The 18,619-nt window shown below is 30.7% G+C and overlaps 6 protein-coding genes and 1 non-coding gene across 7 annotated transcripts; 4 read left to right on the top strand and 3 right to left on the bottom strand.

Annotated features, from left to right (window-relative positions):
- Positions 1-394: 394 nt before the first annotated feature.
- On the bottom strand, positions 395-1,513 carry THR1 (homoserine kinase; the record flags this gene model as incomplete). The annotated part of the gene is made up of 1 exon (XM_004178294.1): positions 395-1,513. One exon carries the CDS (start codon positions 1,511-1,513, stop codon positions 395-397), a length of 1,119 nt encoding a protein of 372 aa, XP_004178342.1.
- An 825-nt stretch (positions 1,514-2,338) lies between these two features.
- Positions 2,339-3,799, top strand: MAS2 (mitochondrial-processing protease subunit alpha; the record flags this gene model as incomplete). The annotated part of the gene is made up of 1 exon (XM_004178295.1): positions 2,339-3,799. One exon carries the CDS (start codon positions 2,339-2,341, stop codon positions 3,797-3,799), a length of 1,461 nt encoding a protein of 486 aa, XP_004178343.1.
- Positions 3,800-4,087: 288 nt separating this feature from the next.
- On the bottom strand, positions 4,088-10,087 carry MYO1 (myosin 1; the record flags this gene model as incomplete). The annotated part of the gene is made up of 1 exon (XM_004178296.1): positions 4,088-10,087. The coding sequence occupies one exon, from the start codon at positions 10,085-10,087 to the stop codon at positions 4,088-4,090; it is 6,000 nt and encodes a 1,999-aa protein (XP_004178344.1).
- Positions 10,088-12,334: 2,247 nt separating this feature from the next.
- Positions 12,335-13,570, top strand: TBLA0A10480 (uncharacterized protein; the record flags this gene model as incomplete). Its single annotated transcript, XM_004178297.1, has 1 exon — positions 12,335-13,570. The coding sequence occupies one exon, from the start codon at positions 12,335-12,337 to the stop codon at positions 13,568-13,570; it is 1,236 nt and encodes a 411-aa protein (XP_004178345.1).
- A 407-nt stretch (positions 13,571-13,977) lies between these two features.
- Positions 13,978-14,051, bottom strand: TBLA0Atrna21V. Its single transcript has one exon. It is a non-coding gene; the product is annotated as a tRNA-Val (tRNA).
- Positions 14,052-14,493: 442 nt separating this feature from the next.
- On the top strand, positions 14,494-15,345 carry SRP102 (Signal recognition particle receptor subunit beta; the record flags this gene model as incomplete). Its single annotated transcript, XM_004178298.1, has 1 exon — positions 14,494-15,345. One exon carries the CDS (start codon positions 14,494-14,496, stop codon positions 15,343-15,345), a length of 852 nt encoding a protein of 283 aa, XP_004178346.1.
- Positions 15,346-16,934: 1,589 nt separating this feature from the next.
- Positions 16,935-17,648, top strand: FMP52 (Fmp52p; the record flags this gene model as incomplete). Its single annotated transcript, XM_004178299.1, has 1 exon — positions 16,935-17,648. One exon carries the CDS (start codon positions 16,935-16,937, stop codon positions 17,646-17,648), a length of 714 nt encoding a protein of 237 aa, XP_004178347.1.
- Positions 17,649-18,619: the final 971 nt, after the last annotated feature.

Raw genomic sequence — 18,619 nt, forward strand, 5'->3', positions numbered from 1 at the left:
ACATCCGTGAACCACATAATAAACAAGGAGGGTAACCGTTAAATGACACAAATTAGCCTTAATAGCTTTAAAGTTGTGTTTTTTATCTTAAATGAATTGAGAATAATATAGCTTGCTTTATTGTATTGGCTTATGTATTATTAAACTGAAATTGGCATTGAATTATATTATTATATTATACAGGAAAGTTTTGTAAAGTTATAAAAATGGACTATTATATAGTAATATTACCGCCGGGCAATGAGGCATGACTGCCAATTTGGGAAATATAGTATTGCAAAAGAAATAAAATACTTCTCGAGTATTTTGAAAATCTTTATCGTTGAGTAAGTAATTATCTATACAGTTATATATATATATTTGCGTGTGATAATGGGGGGGGGGGGGGAGGTCATTAAGCAATGTTTTCTACAGTGGCACCATCGTAAGCTGGGGATAACAATTTCCAGGAACAACTGATGTTATGTTTCTTGAAGACGGCAATTAACTCATTTGCAATATCTTCGAAATTATCAGTAGCTAAAGCTAAGATAGTTGGGCCAGCACCTGATAAGCAAATACCTAATAGACCTGGGTTGGTCTTTGGGGTAACACTGGTTAGGATGTCGGTTAAACCAGGTACAAGAGTTCTTCTGTATGGTTGATGGACTCTATCTTGCATAGCTGGGTAAATCAAATCTGGATTTGGTGGGTCCAAACCAATAGCACTTGTTAAGACAGCCAATCTTTGTAAGTTGAAGACCAAGTCACCAGTGGTATAAGCCTTTGGTAAGACTGATCTTGAGTCAGCAGTAGACAATTCGAAGTTTGGAATGATGGAGATACATTTGATCTTTGGGTTCCAGTTATATTTTACATGTCTACCAATATCAGTAGGTGGCAGAGGTGGGTTCACACCAGTGTTTTCGCCACCAGAAGGTTCTGGTAAGACTTCAGCCAATGGGATTTCTCTTCTTTCTAATTCTTGTGGAGTTAAGTCTCTTAAGAAAGAACCACAGAAACCACCTATCATGGCAGCAGTGATATTGTCTGGATGACGTTCGATCATCAAACAGAAATCTAGCATTCTTTGCTTAGAAAGGTTCAAGTTACCCAATTCATTACCCAACATAACACCGGCAACTACAGCAGCCCCTGAAGAACCTAAACCACGACCTAATGGGATTGGGTTATCAATGGTAATCAAGGTACCAATTGGGAAAGTACGGATATTATGACAACGTAGGACATATAGGGCAGTTCTTGTAATCAAATTAGAGTCAGTAGATAAAGGGACTTGGCCATAACCTTCACTACTTGGAGTATATTCTAATCTACAATTGTTTGGGTCAGCATTGATAGCCTTGGCTCTTTCCACGGCATCAGTATCATTGGTATCGTTTGGGTGAGCATAGGCACTATCAATGTCGACATTTAATTTTAAGTACAATGACAATGAAACACCCATAACATCATAACCTGGGCCAATGTTGGCTGATGAAGCAGGGACTTTGATTTCAAATTTACGTGGCATATGTAATAGTCGAGATAATGTTTTTAAATTTGATCTTACTCAAGAATATTCCATTAACAGGATACCAAGTATGCACAATGTGTAGAAATAGTAGCCAAAACTGGCTATATTTAAGTAAATAAAGTCGATGAATATAATTTTTCACATTAGTCACTCTGTGATGAATAAAATTCCGAAATCTTTTTTTCTTTTTTTAAAAAAAAGTTTTGGTCGGAACTGGTTTTCCGTCCTACTATAAAAAGTAAAAACAGATAACTGTAAAGAATGTTGATGTTTTTATTATTAAATGGCATCACTAATATTACTATTTATTTAAATAAAAAAAAGCATATTTAAGTTAGAAAATCATAAAAGATAAGCATAGAAAAATGTATAGGAAAGGATTAATTGAAGAAGAGTTGCTAGTGTTTTAAAGCTTTTTACACCAAAGTTTGTAGTAATAATACCACAATATTAAAAGATTAAAAATAAATCATTAACTTTTAGTTTAAACTTGGACTTGAAATATTAAATGTTCTAGATTTCTCTCATCCAATTGTCATTTATAAAAGGAGTTCCTTCTGAATTGAATAAGAATGCTTCTTGTAAGAAATAAGGCTGGCCCAGAAATAGTCGCAGCGTACTTTACCGAGGTCCACGACATTTTAAATTTCGGGTGAAAATGAAGGAAATTAGAGTATATGTGTAATATCGATATATATGTATTTACATAAATATATATATATATATATAATTTCATGAGGGCAGTAAAAGGATAAATAAAATTCGTCAAGAATAACCTGAATTACTTTTTAAAATTAGTCAATTCTACTATTTAAAAGAATAATGCTAAGAATCTCAAGTAGATTATACTCCACAGCTCTCCGAGACACATTCAAAAAGACAACTTTACCAAATGGTGTCACCGTGGCTACTTCTAATACAAAAGGGCATTTTAGTGCAGTAGGTCTATATATGCATGCTGGATCCAGATTTGAAACTCCAGAGACTATTGGGTGCACACATTTGCTAGATCGTCTGGCTTTTAAATCAACGCAGAATTATTCAGGGAAAGATATTTCCCAAAAATTGGAATTATTGGGTGGGAATTATCAATGTATCTCATCTCGTGAGACAATGATCTATCAAGCATCTGTATTTAATCAAGATGTAGACAAAATGTTGAAACTGATGAGTCAGACTGTTAAATCACCTTTGATCACTGTAGAGGAAGTCGAAGAACAAAAACAAATCGCTCAATACGAAGTGGGTGAAATTTGGCAAAAGCCGGAACTAGCTCTTCCTGAATTATTACATACAACTGCATTTGCTGGTAAAACTTTAGGTGCACCATTGCTATGTCCTTTAGAATCAATTCCAACTGTAACTCCAAATACTTTACAACTTTACCGTGATGCTTTATATACACCAAAAAACACTGTTGCGGCATTTGTTGGTGTTCCACATGACAAGGCTGTTGAAATGGCATTAACCCAATTCGCTGATTGGAATTTAAATCCTAATTCAAAGGTCAATCTAATAAATACATCGACACCAGAAGTAGCACAGTACATTGGTGGGGAAGCATGTCTACCACCAGCCCCATATTATGGTGCTACTCCAATAGAACTCTATCATTTTCAAATTGGATTTGAATCATATCCTGCTGCTCATGACTCAGTTTATGCAGGTGCAGTTTTGCAAACTTTATTAGGAGGTGGTAGTTCATTTTCTGCTGGTGGACCCGGTAAGGGGATGTTCTCTCGTTTATATACCGATATCTTGAATGTCCATTATGAAGTTGATACTTGTAATGCCTTTTCACATACATACAGTGATACAGGTTTATTTGGAATTCATGTCTCGTGCTTTAAGAATAATGCAAATGACGTTTTAAATGTTATAGCTAATGAAATTGCCACATTTTTGGAACCAAACTCTTTTAATGACAGTGAAGTTAAACGTGCCAAGAATCAATTAAAATCTTCTCTTCTAATGAACTTGGAATCAAGGCTTGTAGAATTAGAAGATATGGGTAGGCAATTAGCTGTTCAAAATACTAGAATTCCTGTCTCTGAAATGATTCAAAAAATTGAAAATGTAACAACAAAGGACGTACAAGATATCGCGAGAGAAATATTCACAGGTAAAGTTAAGAATGCTGGTAGCGGTACTGGTAAACCAACTATTGTTATGCAAGGTGAAAGAGAGGCATTTGGCGATGTAATGGGCACACTAAAGAAATACGGTTTAGGTAAGCATGATGGTAGATCTACAGTTAAAGCTACAAAGAAAAGATGGTTTTAATAACATGTAATATTTTAGGGAGAAAATATCACTTATAAAATGAAACAACGTAAATACTATATAACCCGTTTCATAGGCATATAATATTAATTTTTTATAAATTTCTTATTTTTATTAATTTATTTCCACTGGAGAAAAGATACTTTAAGAATATGGATGCTGAAAAAAAGACACTGTTAACACTTCTCTTTGTTAAATCTATAAAAAGTCATTAAATAACATAATAAAATTAAATGTCTAATTAAAAAAAAAGGGGTGAAATATAAATGAGAACCACTTAAGCTCATATTATGCGGCAACCTCTTCAAAAGTAATGTCTTCCGCAGCAATTATAGAATTGTTGTAACGTTCCTTCCAATAAAATACTTCTTTTTCCATTTCAGGTATTCTATCTTGTAAAAATAAATTATCTCTGGACAATTTACGGATTTCAATTTCTTGTTTGGCTATTTGAGATTCCAATTCATCGATGTGATTAGCGTACTGAGAAGCACTAGACTCAAAGTTTTTTCTTTCATCTTCTACTTTATCAGCTATACTAGAACTCATTAAATTTTCTCTTTGTAAATCACCGATTATATGTTCAAGTTTTTTATTTTTCTTAATCTCTTCATATTTTAATTCTGTTTCCTCAGATATCTTTGTTTCAAGTTCGTGAATTTTGGCTAACCATTGGTCTCTTTCTCTGGTATCATTCAAACGATCCCTTAGAGTATTATACTTCAAAGTTAATTGATGGTTTAATTTATCAACAGATCTATATTCCTCTTCAAACTCTAAGGCATTTTGTTTTTCCTCATTGTAATTTTCCTTGAATTCGTCAAGTTGATCTTGTAACGATTTCAATAGTTCTTCATTTCTTTCAGTTTGTTTATTTCTTAATTCTAAAGTTTCTTGCAAATATTTAATTGAGTTTTTCGAATCATTATTCTCATACTTTATTTCATTTAATAATTTATTCTTATCTTCCAATAAGTTTTCTAATCTTTCAACCTCACCAGAAAGCATGGTATTCTCATTGATTAATGATTTCATATTATCAGATAGGGTACTAGCCTCTGTAGATACATTTTCGTATAATTGTTTCAAATTTTGACCAGTTGAATCAAGCATATCTCTTTCAGAGCCCAATTTTTCCACTAGTTCAGTATAATGATTGGTTTGTTTTAATAATTCTTCTATCTTATATTCAGAATCTTTTGTGAGAGTGTTTAATTTAAAATTCAACACAGATATTTCCTTATTTAGCTCAGATTCTATTTTCATATATTGTTTTAATTGACTTCTTAATTGGTCAATTTCCTCATATTCTTTTGTTCTGTCTTGAGCATCAACTATACGTTCCTTCAAATGAGAAATCTCTGAAGTATATAACTTAATCGCATCTTGTGATTTCTTTAATTCTAGGGATGTATCGTTCAATTCCATTATTAAAGAATTCTTTTCATTTTCATGATCGAACAAGGCTTGTTCATTATCCTTGATTTGGTCTTTAAGGAAGTTAATATTAGATACCATTTGTTGAATATCTTCATCCGATTGTTTTAGCGCATAGGCATAATCCTTAAGCTGTAGTTCGTATTGATGAATTTCATTCAAATTATTTTCAATTTGTTGTTTTTGCGAAGTTAACGTTTTCGATAATAATTCATTTTGATGTTCAGTCGTGTCTAAATCTTTTTCTAGAATCTTGATTCGATCTAGCAACAGATTTTCATTCAAAGATTTTTCTTCCAGTCTTTTTTGAAGAGTAGCTACTCCCTTATCAGAATTTTTCATGATTTCCTTCAAATTCAAAATTTCTAATCTATAAGCACGTAAATCTTCATCATATTTACTGATGCTTTCACGTTTATTAAATAAGTCGTTGGAAGAAACATTGGATAAAGGTTTTAAAGGCTCTCTCGATAATTTACTTTCCAGAGTTCTAATCTTTTCAGCACTAGCTTCATATTTTAATTTATAGATTTCAGATGATGAATCAGATCTTTGTATTCTCTTAAATTTATCATGTAAAGCTGCAACAGAGTTTTCTGCATCAATTTTAGCTTTGGTTTCAATTTCTAATTGTCTCTTTAAATGCTCAATTTCCAGTAAGATTTTTTCTACATTAATATCAGAAGGTTTTGATTCCTTTAATTCTCTATCAATAGTCATCATTGTATCATGAGGTAAATTCAATCCAGAAACTATAGTTTTCAATGTATTTAATTGGGATGATTTGGTTTGTAATTCGAATGAAGATGATGCTAAGCGTGTTTCAGTAAATGTTAATCTTGACATTAGATCTTTTTTATCTTCTTGTAATTCATGTAATTTTTTCTTATACTCCTCTACAATGAGCTCAGAATCTTCATTAATCTTTAATAAATCTTGCATACTCTTTTCAGATTTAATAAAACGAGATGAGCTGAAACTATTATGACGTTTTGATTCTTCAATTTTTTCGAATAATTTTTCATTCAAATACTTATTTAATGATACCTCGTTTGCTAAATTCTTCTCGAGTGATTTAATCTTAACATGCAATTCTTCATTTGATAAGGATTCGTCATCAGAAGATGCAGACTGTAATTTTTTCATCTTTTCACTTAACTTGTTAAAATTTTTATTAAGTTCAGAATATGAAGCTCTGCTCGATTTCAACTCCGTAATCAATTTTTCATTTTCTTCAATAAATGAATCTCTTTCATTGGTTATAGTTGTTAGTTCATCAGAATGGATTTTAGAGATTCCTTTCAAATTTTCTAATTCATCATCTTTCTTTGATAGTTTCTTTTCCAAAGAGTTATTTGATTCAGTTAATTGTTCTATTTGATTTTTCAATTTAGAATTATCAAGTAAAAGAGTTTTCATTTTAGTTAAAGCAGAATGGCACTCTTTCTCTAATAATGACAATTTTCCATCCAAATTATTTTCCTTTTTACTTAATGTATCATTCAAATTTTTAATTTGAGAATCTTTAGAGGCAACAACTTTTTTAATTGAATGAATTTCTGTCTCCAACGATTTGTTAGAATCAAATAATAATTTATAAGATTTTTCCTTGGTCGATAATTCAGTTTCTAATTTTTTCAATTTATTTGTTAAGTCGTCGTTTGTTTTGGTATTTGTCTTTAAAGTTATGATCTCCTTATCCCGTTTGGTTAGAGATTCTTCAAGTTTTGTAATTTTGGTGTTCAATGAATCAATCAATGATTTATCATCTTTTGATTTCTTATCCTTTGATATTAAATTAGCTTGTAAATCTTTTAATTGAGATTCCAACTTATCAGCAGCAGACGTATCATTCTTCAAAGTAATTATTTCCTTATCCTTCTGAAGAATTTTCTCCTTAGCTTCTTTTAACTGAGTATTAATTTCATCAATCTTTGTAGTATCGTTTTTCAAAGTTTCAATTTCCTTTTCTCTTGTTTCCATTTTATCAGTCATTGATTTCAAATCTTTGGTTAAGGTATTGTTAGTTTCGTTTAATGATTCCCACTTCTTTAAAGTTGCATCGGATTCTAATTTTATCTTATCTAATTCATCATTTTTTTCTAAAATATGATTTTTCAAAGAATTAATCTCATCCATTGATTGATTTAATTTCAATACATTTTCTTTATCAGTGGTTTCAGATTTAATTAATTTTTCATTTAAGTCTTTAATCTGCAACTCCAACGATTTAATCTTTTCACTAAACTTCTTGGATTTGTTTATTTCCTTTGTTGAATTTAATAATGGTTTTAATTTAATATATAAATTATACCAATCATCACTAGACATCAAATTATTATAATTAGTAAAAGTAGCACCTATAATCTTTGAGTATTTCAATTTATTTAAATTATTTTCCATGGGTTGTCTAATTAATTTGGAACGAATATGTGCATTTAGATTTGTTAAGATTTGATTTAATTGTTTTTCCTTTTCTAATTCTAATTTGGCTAATACACCATTTTTGAAGAATAATTTCGTATTACCAATTTTGTATAATTCATCGCTTAGTTGTAAAGATTTTAACAAAATCTCGCAATTTTGTCTTGAAGAAGTCATTGTGTTATTATCGATGGAATCTGTATTATCAGTCTTGGATAGGATATTATATCTTTGGAAAAATTCTTTAAAGAAAATTCTATTTGGGTATCCCTTTCTTGCTATCTTGATACCTTCAAGAACACCATTACAACGTAATTGATTTAAAATTAATTTTCTATCGAAAGATTTAGCGATTTTTTTATTATTGGGGATAATACAACGAACAAAATGTGGATTTGTATCATTTAATTGTTTTAATAAAGAATGTAATTGATCAGTATGACGAGAAGCAGTAGTTTTATATTTTTTCTTTTTCATTAAAGAGTTTGATGAAGACGTTTGGGTATTGAAGAAAGATTGAATTAGAGGGTTATTTGAATTTGATAAGACACTTAATAAATGTTCGTTTAACGGATCTTTATTTTTGGATAACCATTCTTCAGTATTATATTCTACATCACCAGCATAATGATTTATAATAAATGAATTTAATTTTTTGGATCTTTTAAATTTCTTAGATTTTTTATCCCAAGAATCGATTAATTTATCATAAAAGGAATTATTATTTGAATTTGGTAAAATGGATACTTCATCTAATAATGGTAATATCCCTGTGGGTATTGATTTATCTTTTGTATTTTCTATTAAATTTATAGTCTCTATAGAATCCTTACCAAAGTCGATATAATTCCAATTAATATTTTCCTTTAAATATTCATTTTGTTCTAAAATAAACATATGATTATTGAAGAATTGTTGTAAATTTTCATTAGTATAATTAATACACAATTGTTCGAATGAATTTAAATCGAAGATTTCAAAACCTGCAATATCTAATAAACCGATGAAATGTTCATCATCTTCTGATGCAAAATCATTGGAATTTGGATTTGAATCTGATGAGTTTAAATTGTTATTAATCTGTTCGACGATAAAGGCAAACAAATGTTCGTACAATGATCTTGATAGGGCATTCAGGATGAATTTTGATTGGGTAGAATTTTTCGATTGATGTACCCATTCTTTACCTGCCTTTGATTTGGGTCTCAAAATGGAGTCTTTAAAATCCATTTCATTTTCAATACCTAATAAATCCAAGAGAGGTTTTAAATCTGAAGTGATGACCGCTTGAGCGTTATTTGCTGTGGAAGTCGAATTTCTATTTGGTTTAAATTCTATATTACCAATTAATAAGATTATTGATATAATTTTAAATATTTCCAAGATGATTTCACTGGAAAACCCAATAATTAATAACGAATTTTTCAATTCATTAAAATTTTTCAAATCATCTACACCAGGGATTTTCAAATTTGAATTTTTCAAAATGTTATAGTCTAATGGAGATGAAGAAGTTAAATTTAAAGATTCTTTTAATTTGGTATTTGTAGATAATTCTGATAATAATTGATAAAATATATGATAATTTCTTTCCTTTTGTGATTGTAATATGATTCTTGATTTTTCTAATAAATACCAATCTATATTAATACCGGTAATTTTCCCAGAACCCAAATTAAATTTAATCTTTATGAATTTCCCAAATCTGGACGAATTATTATTCCTTAACGTTTGAGCGTTCCCAAATGATTCCAAGATGGGATTACTTTTCAAAATTTTTTTTTCAAACGATCGTGAATCGAGATCTTCTTCAATGGTTGTTGATGTCATATCATCATTTTCTATAAATGAAGTTGATGGAGTAGACGTGATCATATGATTTATTGAAGTAATATTTGAAAGATAATTTAAAATGATTTTGGTATTTTCAGTCTTACCGGCACCCGATTCACCAGTAACTAATATAGATTGATTGATTTGTGTTTGTAATAAATTTTGATAAGCAAATTCAGCAATGGCAAAGATATGAGGAGGATTTTCATCCTTTAAAGAGCCATGGTAATTATTTATATAATCATTGGAATATAGATTCAAATTTGTATAAGGGTTTAATGCGACTAAGAAAAGACCTGAATATGTGTAAATGATATCATCTTGATATCGATTCTGTAAGTTATAAAGTACTGAAGGTTCGTTCAAATGAGTTAACATAGACATGTTATCAACTTTATCGAAAGTTGGAGAAGGGTTTGTGGGTTGTAATTCATTTATTGGTAATATCGATTCTGTATTGGCAGAGAGTATTGTTACAGTTACTTTTGACGAGGCATTGTCCATGGATAAGATTTTAGCTTTTACAAACAGATGATCGTTATCTGGTATCCAAACGATCATACCCGTATGGAAATCATGTGCATCGGATGTCATGTTGTGTGTGTGGGGGGAGGGGTAGTGGTAGGTGGTTATATTAATTTTTATTTGATTAGAATTTTCTTTCAATAATTCAAAAAAAAAAAATAAAATCGTAAAATAAATTTTTAATAAGATCCAACAATTTTTATTACAAATATGTTATTTTAGAATGCAAATCTTCAGAATGTTAGATTATAATCTATAAAAAAAAATAAAATAAAATCTTATACAACTCCATCACTCCAGCATCCCCAAAGGAATCAAATGGACCAAATATTGTTTCCCTTTTGGGTAAGCACGCGTGTTGACAAATACTGAGTTCTATTTCTAGTAACCACATAAACAATCACGTGGGATCGATGGAAAACGTGTGCCTCGGGTTTGCGTGTTTGGGACCCTAGGGTTGGTGTATAGGGTTGACTTTAAAAGAAAAAGATTTTCCTATCGTTTATAATGATTGTCATCAAAGACTAAGGCAAGATCAAAAGCTAAGGCAAAAAAGAGCTAAAGCAAAGGAAAAAAAAAGAGAGAGAAAGAAAAAAATACTCCAAGATATTCTACCAATATAGTGACACGTAAGGAGGTTCCCCCTATTTACTACATAAACGTCTTGCAAAGGAACACCTGCTTTAATATCTTATTAAACCCAATTACCTTTTGCTGTGCTTCTAATTTTACCAGCATATACTTATATATATGTATAGATATATCTATACATATACGTATACATAGATATAGATTCGTATAAAAGTAGCCATTGTCAATTCTTAGCACAAGGCGATATCCAGAATAGGAAATATTAACGAAAATACCTGGAGTCTTGAAACAATCGGAAATCATAGCTATAATTTCCCTATCAGGCATCATCCTGCTTATAATTAAGGAAAAAAAGAAAGAACGGAAATAATAAGCAATAAGCAATATTTTCTTTTTAGTTTTCTTTTAATTTCCTTTAATTTCTTTTTCACCTACATTTCCATTGTTCGGACGTAGGAAATCTAGAACTCCGGTACGCTTTCCCAAATAAAATTCCGTTTAGGAAATGTTTCTCAATATGTGGAGAATGCGGGACAAAGGCGGAGACGGAGATGCGACAATGGCAAGGACAGCATCACCCAAAAACGGCTCTTAGTCCAGACATATTAAATTAGTCCAAGTTTCCAAGTTCTAGCCCAAAACAGTTACCCTGCACGGCTCGTGACCGACCGGCCATTACTTTTCTCCATCGGCGATTTGGTTATTAACCCCGGGACATATTTGCCCCACGTTTTTTTCCTTTTGCCACCCCCACGCTTCAGCGGATTGTGGAGCAATACAGTGTCTGGGTGAACATCTTGCCTAATACGGCATGTATTGCGTGCCTGATGTGGGTTTGTTTCCGCATCAGGAAACATGCATTGTGGACAAGCAATTGTTTGCCTGTATTTTCCCGTTACTTGTTTCAACGCCCGGCTGGCCCCACAGAGCCCCACATTCGCCTGCGGTAGTTTCTCTGTCTGTCATTCCGTGTCTCCGGACGTATCTTCGTACCCGATTGGGATAGTGGCGAGTTTTTTCTTTTTCAATTTTTTTAATATTTTTTAAATTTTTTTTCTTCTTTTTCTTTATTTTCCGTTTTTTTTCCTTTTTTTGCCTTTTTTATAATTTTTTTTTTCGTGCCGTGTCCAGAGCAACAGCGGATCCTCCGGGCCTTTGTCTCTGAAAGACGTCCCAAACAGGCAATATGCAATATACTATATTATACGTATATACATTTATATATACCTTTTCATATACACCTATATACATAAAGGTGAATATATTGAATTTTCGTGGCGACAAAATCTGGAGCAATAAGAAATAAAAAAAAAACCTTCAGAAATCCTACAGTCCTGTTTGGGGAAACAGCCAGGAAATGGGGCAGCAGAATTTACTGCCCAAAACGTTCTGTTCCGCTTAGTATCGGTTCTGCGGTGTTTTCTGGGACGTTCCATGAAGATCTTGCAAGCACATTATGTGGATTGGCCAAATAGGAAATTTTGGCGGTTCACCGCGTCATAGCTCTCTGGACATCTGAGATCTAGTTCCAGATTTCATCAAAGGCATTTTATGGGGTATATATTAGACCAATAAGTCTATGTTTGAATAACTTCAGGATCTTGTTGAATTGCCTTGTAGTACTTAATTTGTTTCTATAATATATATATACATATAATATATGTTTTCCTGCTATAAAGTCCATATTACGCATCACAATTCACGATTGCTCATTAACAACATAGTATGACTACTTTACTCTACGATAGTATCAACTATTCGAACTCGTTGCCCAGATTCTACGATATGTCGTCGTATAGGATTACTGTCATGGGATCTCATTCATCGGGGAAAACTTCTTTGATCCATAATTGGTTGAATGATCAATTCAATTCTAAAGTACTGTCCAATGTATCCAACGATGATATCTATTATAAATCTATCCATTTGAACTCCACTTCCAATATTAATTGTAAATATGTGAAGAAATTGAACTCCATCATGCATTTAAATAAATTGAACAAGAAATTAAACAAGGCTACATTGCAATTGCAATTTCTAGATTCCATCCCAATCGATATCGAAGATTATTCCGACATCAGATCGGAACAATTGCTTCAATCAGATTCATTTGTTCTTTGTTTCGACCCTACTTCGGTGGAATCGTTCAACGAATTAAGATATTATTTCATCACTATTGATAGAGTCTTCAATTCATCCAATTCTCAATTGGCATTACCTCCAATTTTCATTGTCAATACAAAATCGGATTTGAATTACAAGAGAACAGTTTCTATTCAAGAGGTTAATCTTTTAATGTATAAATTGAATCTTTCCATCAACAAATACTATTTTGAAATCACTTCGAAATTGAATTTAAATACACAAAATTTATTATTTACCATTCTTATAGAAATTGAAAAAAATAAATTGAAGAATAAATTGATTTTTGAAAATTTATCAAATAATAACTCCAATACAAACAAGACTCTTTCCAAAGATGATTCTAATTCTTGTTCAGTGACCGGCTCTGCTTCTGCTTCCCCCATTAATAACATTCCTTCTGATGACGCCACTATCACTTCAACTTCCAGTAATTCAACAATCACATCTTTTGTTTCTTCAACCCAAGACCCTAATAACCTTATTACGAAATCTACTCCTCCAACTCCCACCACCACAGCCACTACTACTACTGCTACTACTACTACTACTACTCCTTCTTCCACCTCTAATCATTCTCGTACAAGATCTACCTCGGAGTTGCCTCCACTCTATACTCGTCATCATACTAACCCACTTTCAACAAATAGTGCAACTTCCCCAATACATTGTAATAAGAAAAAACTATTCAGATTCAATACAACCACAAACTTACTAGAGACTACAAATTCCACATCATTACTTCCTCATACATCAAGACTAGATAATGGATCCACTTCCCCTTCAAAAGACAATAATAACGTGTGCATCCTTTGTTAAGGTTCTGTTTATTTGTTTTTTTAGTCTGTTTCTATTCATATTCAATTCACTTCATCTTTATTTTTTTTTTTCTTTTAAAGTTGTAAAAGAAAAAATATTATACATTCTTATATAAAAACACTTTTTATTTGCATTTAACTCATACATATTTAATTTAATTTATTTTTAGTTTGTTTATAATACTTTGTTTCAAAAAATGAAAAATAAAAAAAATAAAAAACATTCACTAAATATTTGCCTCTCTTCTATTTTTGGAGTAGAGTATTAATGTTAATATTATAAGTTTCCGGTGTCAGTAAAGTCTAGTAATCCATATTATATAGCAAATAACTATGATAGCAGTAATACTTTTAAAGCGATCAGGATTCGTCACGTGACCTTCTACTGACAAAGAAAAATTTTAACATTGATTTCGCCCAGGATCGAACTGGGGACGTTCTGCGTGTTAAGCAGATGCCATAACCAACTAGACCACGAAACCATGTTTTTGTTGAGGTTGTTCCAATTAAGAGCCACTATAATAAAAAGAGAATCTCATGTGATTATTTTAAAAGTATTATATATGTCATTTAATGATTATTATTTGAAAAAATACAAATTTTTTTAACTATATTGCTTGTACAATTGCAATTTGCAAAACAAAATTAAATAGTTAATTTGAAAAGGTGAAGTTTTGAAATAATTTGATAAATTTTCTACTTATGAATGAATAAGTAAAAATAAAAAAAGAAAGAAAAAAAAAAGAAATTATACCTCCGTTGATTATTAAGGAACATAATTGTATTATATAAAACTAATTAAAACAGAGAAAGCATTGAATCATCATCTAGAGAATAAAATACTATCCCCTAGTTATAATGAATTTAAATAATACAGATGCCTCTGAGCCCACTATATCTCCAGAAAATTCAATGAATTCATTGATGGAAAATAAAGATAATTTACAATTACCAATCATTATAGCTTTAGGCACAATAATAATTTCTACAATTCTAATTAGCATTTTGGTTAAATCAGCGAAAAGTAGGTTAAATAACAAAAGTCTCTCAAATTTATCTTCTGCAAATTCAAAAGAAAAAATTTCATCACCAACAATCATTCTTGCAGGTCCATCTGATTCTGGTAAGACTTCATTATTTAATAAGTTATCGTATGATGATTCAACCATTTTAACGGTAACATCTCAAGAACCAAATATTGCAAATAATTTCAAATTATCCAATTCAAATAATTCCTTCACTCTAATTGATTACCCAGGTCATATTAAATTGCATTATAAATTATTAAACAATTTAAAGAATTTCAAAAATTTAAAAGGTTTAATATTCTTAGTTGATTCTACTATCGATCCAAAAAATTTAACAGATACTGCTCAATTCCTATATGATATTTTAGTTATTACTGAAAATACTAAATATTTTAATAACGGTGTTGATATATTATTAGCATGTAATAAATCTGAATTATTTACTTCAAGACCAGTTAAAAAAATCTTGGAAACTTTAGAGTTTGAAATTGATAAGATTATTAAAAGACAAAAGAGTTCATTAGGTTCGGCTTCAACCGTACTAGCTAGTGGAATCCAAAGAAAGGGGCGTTCTAATGAAGATGATGATGAAAATAATGATGGAACTGATTCTCCATTATTTAATGCGGTTATTGGTTCTCAAGGTTTTAAATTTTCTGCATTGGAAGGTACATTCGATGTATTGGACGGTAGTGTTCAAAAAAACAAAACATCTAAGTGGGAGGAGTGGATTGATGAAAGATTTTAAACCAACTAATTGTAAATTATTTAGTAATGATGTTTTATTGACTCATTTTACTTATTAAATTTTTTTTTTTAGATTTTTATAATTTTATACTGACATCCAATATAATTGTAGTTTTTTTTATGCGTTAAAATTTCCATTTTACAGTATAATCAGGTATTACTAGCCTAATACTATTGGCTTTTTTTGTTTTCTTTTTTAAGAATTATTTTTATTTTTAAAATTTGGGTATAATTTTGAAGTTTTTGGAAATGGTATGCTCTAGAAAAAAAATATTAACTAAACTGTAAACTGGTAAATTAACAAAAAATAATTAGGGTTTACAACTTTTAGAAACTCGTATAGCCTAATTATGCTGTTATTAATAAGTTTCTAAATCTAAATAGTAAAGAAAACTACAACAGATTTTATAAGAGCGTTATATGAATTTTAGAATCATTACTCCTTGACTTTTAGTCTGGAATAGTATAAAGCACAATCTTAGATGTTAGATATTAGAATCGCTAAAAAAATAGCTTCTTCTAAATAGGAAAAATACATATAGTAGATATATAAGACTGTGAGTCTCTATTCAAAAAGAAGTTAACTATGTTGAAAATCATGGTATTTATACATAAGTAATATAGTGAGTATTTAGGAGCAATAAGTGAACCATATTGTAATTATACAAGTTTTAAGCTATGAAGTATAATAATACAGTTCTACTTACTAAGTTTTGTATCCGTTAATCTGTTTATAACAGAGCATGTCTTTATAAGTGACTGATAACTACAAGGCTATACAAGGATAACTAAATAATAAGCTGTTTATCAAATTCACGAGTTAAATTACATATAAATCTGCCTTCTTTTAACATAAAAATGAGCTATACCTTTATGAGCTTTTGAATGAAAAACAGACCTCATTAATACTTCTCGAAGGAAGCGTGCAGCTTTTAAACTTGCATCCTTCGCTTTTTAAGGGTTTTGGAATGGTTATTAAGTATTTAGATTGTCTTAATGAGAGCTTCAGGGTTCTAATAGATGGTATTGTTATTATCAATAATGTCATAATTCAAGAGAGTCTAACTATATGCCTAACTGAAAATATCACTAATCAAAAGATAGTAAATAATATACAATGAAGGCCATATTGGGTAGCCATACGGTAGCAATACCATTTTATTAATGATCACAAGAAGTGTTTCGCTTGATTACTAAATTAAACTGAGTATGTGACTTGTACTAAAGATTTGAAGTTCAATATGTGAAGGAATTCAAAAACTATTAGACTAAGATAATTACTAAACATAATATTTTTGTATAAACAATAAAATCTAGTATATATAACTCGAAAATTTAGCATCCCTTTGAATAACTGGTTGGATAAAATTATAGTCTATTGTGGGGTAAGTTGTATTTGAGAATTTCACATGCTGTGCTCGGCCGAACAGTTTCCAAGGAAAATGTTAATGGTGCAAGGGAAATGAAAAAAAAAAAGAATTAAACATTAATTTTGAAAACTATAAAAGGAGATTAATCAAAATAGTTATGTATACCTTACACACAAAATAACGTGTTACAAAATAATAATAACAATATTATAAATAAAATATGCCTACTAAATTAAACGCTTTAATCCTGGGAGCTACTGGGTTATGTGGTTCTGCGTTACTGAAATACACAGAACAATCTGGCCTTATCAATAAAGTATTCACCATTACTAGAAGACCTATTGAGTCAGATAAAACCGCTCAACAAATTGTAGAAAAAGATAATAGTAAATGGATTTCACATTTTCCTACTGACAAGATAGATATACTTATGACAGGTTTGGCCACAACAAAAAAGGCAGCAGGTGGTGCACAACAGCAATATTACATAGATCATGACTTAAATATCGATTTTGCCAAGAAGGCCAAAGAAAATGGATGCAGCACCTTCGTTGTTGTATCTTCTGCTGGGGCTAGTGCAGACTCTAGATTTTTCTATTTAAAGATGAAAGGTGAAATCGAAAGAGATCTGAAAGCCATAGATTTCGACCATTTAATCATCCTAAGACCAGGACCATTACTAGGAGAAAGACAAGAAAACTTAAAAGGTTTCGGGAACTCCACATTTACTACACTTGGTAACTGGGTCTACAGATCAAGACTACAGGCCTTAGTAGGACACCCTGTTTTTGGTGATGAGGTAGGCCAAGTCGGTGTCCACCTTGCCCTAAAAGCTTTGAAAGATAAAAGCTCCGAAAAGGTTCAAATAGTGGAAAGTAATGAAATATTATGCATTGCCGCAGAGCTAAACCAACATATTGCATCTACCAATTAGTACTATATACTGCATATATATCTAACCATATATCCATTTTGTATAACAACTATGAAACCTACAATACAATTCAACTTTTGCCAACTTTCATTTCTATACTGATTCTTTACACGCTATAAGAGGGAATATCCCTAGAAAGATTAACTGACTACCTATTTAGTATAGTTCGCTTAAACTTTTTCGTAGAGCCTATCAATTAAATATATCTACCTCTCTACGCAACATCTTCTACATTACCTCATTTTTTAATATTTTCTATTATTTTCTGACCTATTTAGCTCCCAATTTGTATTTCAACTCATCTACAACATATGTAGGTAATGTTCTTTGGACAATTAGTGATAAGAAGCTTAGATAAAGTCTTGTAATGACTATTTCGCTTTTTCATTAAACATTGGAGTAACCCTTTCATTAAGGCAAGAACTTGTATTTTCTGAAACTATAATTTAGCTTAAGACAAATTATAAACTTATAAACATATGATTGTAACAAACACTGTCAATAAAGTAAAGAAATAAATAAGAAATGAGTTGTTTAGATAAATTATCAACGAGTCATGCAATATGATGCAGTTCTGGAATGCTGTCTCTCTACTACCTTATCAGAGTTAAATAGTATTGATATTATCTGAGAGAAATGTGCTGCAATTCGCCCGATATATGCTTTGTTTGAGACAGCATTTAGTAGCATCTTGTATCTCTGATATTGTGAATGCAATTAAGAATTAGTTTCTTGGTTATATATCAACACCTAAACGTTAGTCCCATTTTTACGTTTGCAGAATAGAATGATCTTCTCTATTTAGCATATCATTATCATATGTTCAATTAAACGATTAAATGATCGCTATTCGTAATGTTAAAAGTGAAGTATATTCAAACTATTGATTAACTGTTATATCCACGAAACTTGTCAAAGAAAAATGTTGACAAAGAGAGGTTAACAAAAGAAAAGTTGGAAGGATAGAAAGA

The sequence above is a fragment of the Henningerozyma blattae genome, chromosome 1 (assembly GCF_000315915.1).
Source record: "Henningerozyma blattae CBS 6284 chromosome 1, complete genome".
In the NCBI taxonomy this organism is placed as follows: Eukaryota; Fungi; Ascomycota; class Saccharomycetes; order Saccharomycetales; family Saccharomycetaceae; genus Henningerozyma; species Henningerozyma blattae.